Below are 8,768 nucleotides of genomic sequence, written 5' to 3'. Positions count from 1 at the left end.
TGCTCTCAGTCTTATAAGTTCTATTGGTGGGAGATATCTGTCTTCCTTTTTATAATGAAAAGTTTCTATTCCCTTAAGAAGGGTTTGCAGAAAGTTACTACAAAGTCGATAGAGCTTGGTGAAAGAGCCTTCAGTTCGGGGAAAGGTCTAGAAGTTACTTATCACAATCTGACATCTTTTAGGGTTACTTTACCCCTTTTCTCTTCCTGTGTTCTTTTTACTTCCCCCATCCTCACACCCACACCACAGCCAGATTCTTACTTATCTCACTTTGTCTACTTATTTATTCTAATATCTTCTGATTCACTCCAGTGAACGTTCCACCCGACTTTAAGTTATTTCCCTCTTCCTCAAGCCCCCAGTGATGAACTATATCCTGTTACATATTTATAGTTTATTTTTTAAAAAATATTTTCAACTTTATTAAGGTTAGTTTTTAAACAATGAATGCACTTACTTTAAGTGTAAGTTTCAATGAGTTTTTACAAGTTTATATACACATCTAACCATCACCACAACCAAATTATGCCCCATAATCTTCACCCAGAAGGCGTTTCTGTGCCCCTTTCAAGTCAGTCTTCATCCCCAACTCCAGCTTTGGGCTACTTTCAGTTATTAGAGAGCAGGTTTTTCATTTCTTGAGTGTATTATGGAATAACCAAGTATTGACTTTATTTCTGATTCTTGTGCATAATATAATGCTGTAGAGACTTATCCATGGTGATGCATCTATCAGCAGTTGATTTCTTTTTTATGACAGAGTAGTATTCTATTGCAGGGAGATTCTACCATTTACTCATCCATTCACCTATTGATTGTCATTTGGGTTGTTTGAATTTTATTGTGAATAAAACTGCATCAACATTCATAAGCATGTCTTTGTGTGGATCTATGTTTTCATTTACTTTGGGAATATATCCACATATAAGAGTGGAATTGAATTTCAAGCTTGTGAGATAAGTGTACGTTTAATTGTTGTTGCTTATACCATTATACTTTCCCACCAGCAAGGTATGAAAGTTCAAGTTGCTTCACACCCTTATCAACACTTAGTGTGGTTAAGAATCAGTTGAAGATCTATGTTTGGGTTTGTATTTGAATTTTCTATTCCATTGATCTACAGGTCCATAGATCTACATGATATTATGTCAATAATATACTGTCTTGATTACTGTACCTTTATAGTAAGTCTGTTTTTCTAATTTTATTCCATTAATTTAAAAAGAAATTTAAATTACAGTTGACATAGAATTTTATATTAGTTTCAGGTGTACAACAGAGTGATTAGACATTTATATAACTTACTATAGTAAGTTTCTAAGTAAGACATTGTGAGTTCCCCAGCTTTGTTCCTCTTTTTCAAAATTATTTTGGCTTTTCTAGGTCTTTCATATTTGTACAGAAATCTTTAAGTCAGCTTTTCAATGTTAATAAAAAGCTTCCTGGGTTTGTTTGAACTTGTATTGAATCTATAGTTTGGAGAGAATTGACATTCTAACAAAACTGGTCTTCTGATTCATGAAAATAGAATATTTCTCTATCTATAGGTTTTAAGATTCTCTCAGCAATGTTTTACAGTTTCAATTGTATAGGTCTGGGCACATAGTTTGTTAAATATATCCCTTAGTTTTCATGTTTGTGTTATTGTACATTAAATATTTTATTTCTATTTCCACTGTTCTTGACTAATGTATAGCAATACAATAGGGTCTTTGTATATCGAGCCTTAGTCCAGTGACCTTGACAACCACTTATTAGTTCTAGTAGCTTTTTGGTGGACTTCTTAGGATTTTCTACAGTTAGAATTATGTATCTCCAAACAAATACTTTTATTTATTTCCTGCCTGTATGCTTTTAATTTAATTCTCTTTTTTTAAAACTGTGTCAGCTAGGATTTCTAGTATAATGTTGATGGAAAGTGGTGAAAGCAGATATCCTTCCCTCGTCCTCTGTCTTAGAGGGAAAGACTGGGCCTGTCATCATTAGCACTAGGATTTTTGGTCGATGCTCTTTATCGGTCTGAGGCAGATCACTTTAGTTCCTGGTTTGATCAGAGTTTTTGATGAGTGCCTGTTGGTTTTTGTCAGATGCCTTTGCCTTTTCTTCCCTTATTGAACTGATCATGTGGTTTTTCTGTTTAATTCTGTTAACATGGTAAACTGTACTGATTAATCTCCTAGTGTTGAACTGACTTTGCATTTCTGGAATAAAATTATCATTTGTTATAGCATATTTATTATTCTCTTTATGTATGAATCAATGGTTTTGATTTTCTAGTACTTTACTATAAAAGATTTTTGCATCTGTGTTCATGAGGGATACAGGTTTGTAGGTTTATTTTCTTGTGATGTCTTTAATGTCAAGATAATTCTTGAAGGGTAATTGGGCAGTATTCCCTTCTGCTTAACTTTCTAGGAGATTTTATGGAGGATTGGTATCAGTTAGAATATACCAGTAAAATCTTAACTGGTAGTCTTTCACGTGGGAATATTATTAATTATGAATTGATTTATTTAATATATTTAGGATTTAAGTTCTTTTTTCAGACAGTTTTGATAATTTTTATCTTTCAAAAGATTTTCCATTTTATCAGTTTTTTTCAATTGGTTAGTGTTTAAAGATATCTTATTTTTTGATCTCTTTAATTCATATTAAAATGAAATTTTGATTATATGTTTGGTTGATAGTAAGTCAGGAAATCAAGAGTCTCTTCTCCATGAAGTCTTACTGATTTGCAAATCAACCCAAAATCTTTGGAGTATCATATGGTGCCAATAAAGAGCAATGACTACAATATGTCTACCTTTTGACCGAGAAATTCCAGCTCTAGGGATTTATTCCAGCTAATATAAATGTGTATGGACTTATAAATGTCTAAGTATTTTATAGCATTACTTATTTCCATAAAAATAGAAACAAAAATTGACCAATAGAGGGCCAATAAAGAATGGTACATCCATATAATGGAATATTATGCAAAAAAAGAAGTGGGCCAATATGTATTAATATAGGAATATCTTTTATAACTATTAAGTGAGAGAGAACAGTGCATAAAACAGATTTTCACAGCATTTTCTTGGGGAAAAAAATGTAGACAAAAACTTAGGAAATTCCTCTAAGATACGTGGCAATCTGGTTGGACTTGGGTAATATGGGGAACTGGAAGGAAGATTACTCCTAATTTATTCCCTTCTGCACCAACTGATAGTCTCAGATTTAATAGGTATGCTTGAAATGAAATCATAAATCCAGATAATGTTTTGTAACTCTCTCTTTTTCTGTCTCCCTCCAGCACCAAGCAGATTTCCGATTTGCATTGTAAATCTAAGTGTCGACACTGGGCTGTCCTTACACGGTCCCTGTTTTGAAGTGCCCAGCTGGCGACAATCAGGGCTGTGCTATAGAAACAGAAGGCTGAGGACTCTTGCCTAAGTGGCGCAGGTGCGCATATGCTCGGAGGAGTGGAACCCGGAGACAACACCAGGGAGTGGAGTTGAATTTCGGGGTAGAACCTCCCCACAGAGTTCTGAAGGGCCCGCAGAGTTAGGAACAGGAGCCTCCGTAAAACGAGTGAAGGAGAAACCAGGCCTCGCAGGGATTTCGATGATGTTAAGGCTTTGACTGAGACTAGTATGCGGGCTTTTTTAGATACGGCTGTATGTTTTAGAGGTCACTGTGGTGTCTCCTACTGGGAAGTCAGGGCTGACTTTAGCTCCAAATAGCCAAGGGAATCCAGGGAGGGCCTTGTATGGAAGGCAGAAGGGGTCATCTGCGTAGAGTGTGAGACCTCAGAGGATGAGACATCTCCTGGAAACCTAGACTTGGGGTCTTGGAAAAGGCAGCCTTGGAACTGAGAAGCCTCTGTTTGGTGAGATTTCGTGTTTTCGCATTAAACAAAAACTTGAAAAAGTTCTGCAACTTAATTGGTCAAAATAGGCATAACTAAAAGTTTGTTCTGCTCTCCCCAGATTGATTGCTTAGGGACACCATGAACCTGGGCTAATTAAAAACAGGTATCTCAGGGACAAGTCCCCTTGGGAAGGAGGGAAGTGGGAAGGAAGGGGCGAGAGAAAGAGACCCTCAACTCCCTACAACTTTGTTATTTTGGAGCTTTTCCCTAAGGTCCTCCCTGAGGACAGTTTCCTTTTTCACCAGGAGTGGAGACAGCAGCAAGCGGCTCAGCAGGAGCCCGGCAGGAGCCAGCCTTGGCCAGCCCTGGAGAGCATTACAGTGGTGGGGAAGCCCAGAGGTGAGTGTCTTCGCAGCTTTCTCCCTGTGGAGGAGAGAGTAGGATGGAGTGTTCTGGGGCTGGCTGCTCTCTAACACCAGGGCACCCAGAGCCTGCAGCGTGAGCTGGGGCAGCGATAGCAAAGATGGGCTCATTTCCAAGCCCCCCACGTGCAGCAGAGAGCAGATGCCGTTCCTCTCCAACCCGATGCTAGGGACAGACACAGCCCCTGATGTCAGTCAGAGTCCTTCTGTCCGTCTTCATCTCATGCTGGTTATGCAGAGAGCGTGGAAAAGCAGGCTACAAAGCTCTTCCATCAGTTCCGCCCTGGAGGCATGTTTGCCCATCCATGACGGCGATATTGGGGAGGTTGCATCGGGAAGGGAAGATGGTAATTTGAGACAGGAAGGGAGGCCAGGAAGAGAGGGGTTGTGAGCACATGACCTAATTAGCCCTGGCCAAGGACCAAGACCTACTGAGTTATATATCACATGCCCATATACTCGTCTACAAAAAAATTTTAGCACTACTTATTTTGCTCATATGTATATATGAATGATAAGACCTTGCCTCATAGAGTTAGAGTCTAATGTCATTGATGAGCAGTGAATAAATAAAAATAAATTTTCTGCCCCTCTTTCTTTCTTGCTTTATTTTTTCTATGGCATGATTAACAAATTAACATCTTACATATACTATTGTTTTCTGTATCATGTGTATTTTACCCCCTACATGAGTCTAAGCTCCACAGGGCAGGGATTTTTTGTATCCTTTCCTGAGGTCATTTTTTCATTGCTTTTTAGAGAGAGAGGAAAGGGGAGAGAGAGAGAAGGAGAGGAGAAATATAGATGTGAGAGAGAAACATTAATTGGTTGCCTTTTGCAGGCTCCCTGACCAGGGATCGAACCTGCATCCCAGGCATGTGCCCTGACAGGGAATCAAGCCCGCAACCTTTCTGTGTACAGGAAGACGCTCCAACCAAATGAGCCACACTGGTCAGGGAGGGGATTTTTGTTTGTTCTCTTTGCAGCTGCATTTGTTTTATATGAAATGAAGGAATGCAATGAACAATTAAACACATATTATAACATGATATCAGGGAATAAGTGCTATAAAGAAACTGGAGTCCAAGGCTGATCACTTCCTTCCTACTTTGGTGGGGTGGAATTGGAAAGAATTCTCTGACGAGGTGCATTTGAGTGACGGGGTGGATGAAGTGACGGTTAGAGATCCAGGCATCCTAAGAAGCTGACGGCCTTGGATCTATTTTCGTCAGTACCAGATGTCATCTTTCCTTTCTCCCAAGACTTTTGGAGGGGGGAAAAATGGAATTAGAGAAGGATGAATCAGCCCTGGGAAATTATCCCAAGCTCCAGAGTTCCCATTTGGAGATCTTGCTGCTCTGTAATTTGGAGGTCATAAGATCTGGGGAAAATAGAGACGTTTTCTTGGACTCCTTGTCACTTTTCTGCTGGCCCCAGGGTGGGTGTGTGTAGTACCAGTGTGGACGGGGGCTGGGGTTCAAAGTCCTGTGCCTTGAACATCATTGGGATGCCATTTATCATCTGATACAATTAACCTAAGAGGCCAATAGGACAATGCCAGCACCCCCAGGGACTGATTGATTCGGCTGCCAGACTAAGCAGTTTTGTAGTGACATAGCCTCTGCCCCCTATGAGAAGGCACATCCAGGAGGGAAAAGACAAGGAAGGTTTCCTTCACACCAGCAGAGGAGAAGCTGGCTTCCCCTACTCCAGACAGCTGGCTTGGGGCTAGATTTGAAGAGGCAATATTTACATCTGCCGTTGTGTAGAGTAGGAGGGGAAGCTCACCTGATGGTCAGGAGGAAATACTTTCCCTAGTCTGTCTCCCTTCTCTGGCAAGAGTTGGACCATGTGGAGCAGGTTGACCTCTCTTTTGATACCTGTGTTTCCCACGGAGCAGGAACAAGGGCTACACGATGAGCAATTACTCTAGTGCCACTGAATTTTGTCTCCTTGGCTTCCCTGGCTCCCAAGGACTACATCATATCCTCTTTGCTACCTTCCTCTTCTTCTACTCAGTGACATTAATGGGAAACACGGTCATCGTCGTGGCTGTCTGTGTGGACAAGCGCCTGCAGTCCCCCATGTACTTCTTCCTCGGCCACCTCTCTGCCCTGGAGATCCTGATCACATCTGTCATCGTCCCCATCATGCTCTGGGGCTTGCTGCTCCCTGGGATGCAGACAATATCCCTGGCTGGATGCGTCGCCCAGCTCTTCCTGTACCTTGCTTTGGGGACCACAGAGTTTGCATTACTGGGAGCGATGGCTGTGGACCGTTACGTGGCTGTCTGTCATCCTCTGAGGTACAACATCATTATGAACAGCCACACCTGCATCTGGGTGGTAAGCGTGTCGTGGCTGTTTGGGTTCCTTTCTGAAATCTGGCCAGTCTATGCCACGTTTCAGCTGACCTTCTGCAAGTCAAATGTGCTAGACCATTTTTTGTGTGACCGAGGGCAACTGCTCAAGCTGTCCTGTGACGACACTGTTCTCACAGAGTTTGTTCTTTTTTTAATGGCTGTTTTCATTATCGTTGGTTCTCTGGCACCAACAGTTGTCTCCTACACGTACATCATCTCCACCATCCTCAAGATCCCCTCGGCCTCTGGCCGCAGGAAGGCTTTCTCCACGTGTGCCTCCCACTTCACCTTTGTGGTGATCGGCTATGGCACCTGCCTGTTCCTCTACGTGAAACCCAAGCAAACGCAGGCAGCCGAGTACAATAAGATAGTCTCCCTGCTGATTTCTGTGTTAACCCCTTTCCTGAACCCTTTCATCTTCACCCTCCGAAATGACAAAGTCAAAGAGGTCCTTCGGGATACTGTGAAGCACTGCTGTCAATTTTTCAAGGATTAAGTCTCCTCTTAGTCAATTTTAGGCGGTATGATCCCTACTGCAGACTACTTAGGAACTTAGGACACCCTAACTACTCTGTCACCATCCTCATCATCACAAAAACCAAGCAGCATGTACCCCTGGAAGCAGACAAGGTAGGTAACAATGAAACCTACCCTCTGCCCAGGAATCTCATAGCCTCGGTTTCTCCTTGTATCTACTGATGAACTCAAGGAAGCACATCCTTGTGGCATGGGAGGAAGGAAGGAAATGCATACTTCTGTGTAGACTTCTATTAGCTCAACTACTTTTTTGTTTATAATTTGTTTCCTTGGGAAGTGACCAGGTTTTAAATCGGATTTCTTGTCTTCATCACGATACAAAATTAATTGATTAATTAATTTCACATGTAAAAGAGAGGGGACTAATCTTTAAAAAAAACTTTTTAATACCTCATTTATTTTTTTGGAATATGATGTTAGTAGCTGCGCTGAGGGTAACAAGAGCTGTTCTGAGTTTGTGAAGATTAATCAGGGCTCTAACCCCCCACCCACAAGCAGTGAAATCATGTATCTACAGCTCCTGTGAAATTTGCTCAAACTTGGAATCTTCTGCCAAGTTACTTGAGCCAACTCTATTTGTATGTGAGATCTGTCTCTCAGGATATGTCAGAAAAGTCTGTCTTCTCTGAGGCAATGTTTTGGAAGTGATTGTGCAAGTGAAAGCTGCTGGTCCCCTCTCTTCGGGGTCTCCTGTACCAGGTCACTGCTGCCTCCCCCAACTACTGTGGGAGTTGGTTGCTAGGGGCTTACTGACTGCTCCTTCTTCCAGAATTGCCCTCAGCTGAACTGGAGTCAACTCATGCAGGAGGGTTTTTTTAAAAAAATATTTTATTCTTGTTTATTCTATTACAGCTGTCCCAATTTCCCCCTCTTTGCCCTCCTCCGTCCTTACCCACCCCCCGCTCCCACAGCCCATCCCCACCTCATTGTCCGTGTCCATGGGTCATTCATACATATTCTTTGACTAGTCCTTCCCCCTTCTTTCACCCTCCTCCTACCCCCTTTCCTCTGGCATCTGTTAGTCTGTTCCCTGTTTCCATGCCTCTGGTTCTGTTTTGCTGGTTAGTTTATTTTGTTCATTAGATTCCTCTTATAAGTGAGATCATATGGTATTTGTCTTTCATTGCCTGGCTTATTTCACTTAACATAATGCTCTCCAGTTCCATCCATGCTGTTGCAAAGGGTAGGAATTCCTTCTTCTTTCTGCTGTGTAGTATTCCAATGTATAAATGTACCACAGCTTTTTAATCCACTCAGTTACTGATGGGCACTTAGGCTGTTTCCAGCACTTGGCTACTATAAATTGTACTGCTACTACCTCCCTCCCTACAGAGAATGACTGACTGGCAGAGAGACACAATAAGCCATTCCATTTGCCTGGACACGAGACCGGCTCTTTTGTCAGAGGTCCCATGGGACCAGGCTGAGCTGGTCTCCAGCTGAGACCACACCTCTGATGATCTTTCTTCCCTTGGCCTGCTCTCCTCTTGCCAGTCTCCGTCCCCAGAGAGGAGGCCACAGGAAGTCACTTCCTCAGGAATCCCCGTTTTAGGTTCGATTTCTAGGCAACCCTCGAGCAGTGGGCATTGGACGTTGC

General features: G+C 42.0%; 1 protein-coding gene across 2 annotated transcripts; it reads left to right on the top strand.

The window, feature by feature from the left end:
• Window positions 1–1,079: 1,079 nt before the first annotated feature.
• LOC129063005 (olfactory receptor 9A4) lies at window positions 1,080–7,130 on the top strand. Of its 2 annotated transcripts, XM_054564009.1 has the most exons (2): window positions 1,080–1,087; window positions 6,194–7,130. In XM_054564009.1, exons 1-2 carry the CDS (start codon window positions 1,080–1,082, stop codon window positions 7,128–7,130), a joined length of 945 nt encoding a protein of 314 aa, XP_054419984.1. The 2 variants fall into 2 exon arrangements, with proteins under 2 accessions (XP_054419984.1, XP_054419985.1); XM_054564010.1 differs by lacking the exon at window positions 1,080–1,087 and having other exon boundaries at window positions 6,189–7,130.
• Window positions 7,131–8,768: the final 1,638 nt, after the last annotated feature.

This window comes from Pteronotus mesoamericanus, unplaced genomic scaffold (genome assembly GCF_021234165.1).
Source record: "Pteronotus mesoamericanus isolate MK-2021 breed Mesoamerican mustached bat unplaced genomic scaffold, CSHL_Meso_final scaffold_85, whole genome shotgun sequence".
Lineage (NCBI taxonomy): Eukaryota > Metazoa > Chordata > Mammalia > Chiroptera > Mormoopidae > Pteronotus > Pteronotus mesoamericanus.
Note: the sequence above shows the minus strand (reverse complement) of the source record. Positions and strands in the feature narration are given on the sequence as shown.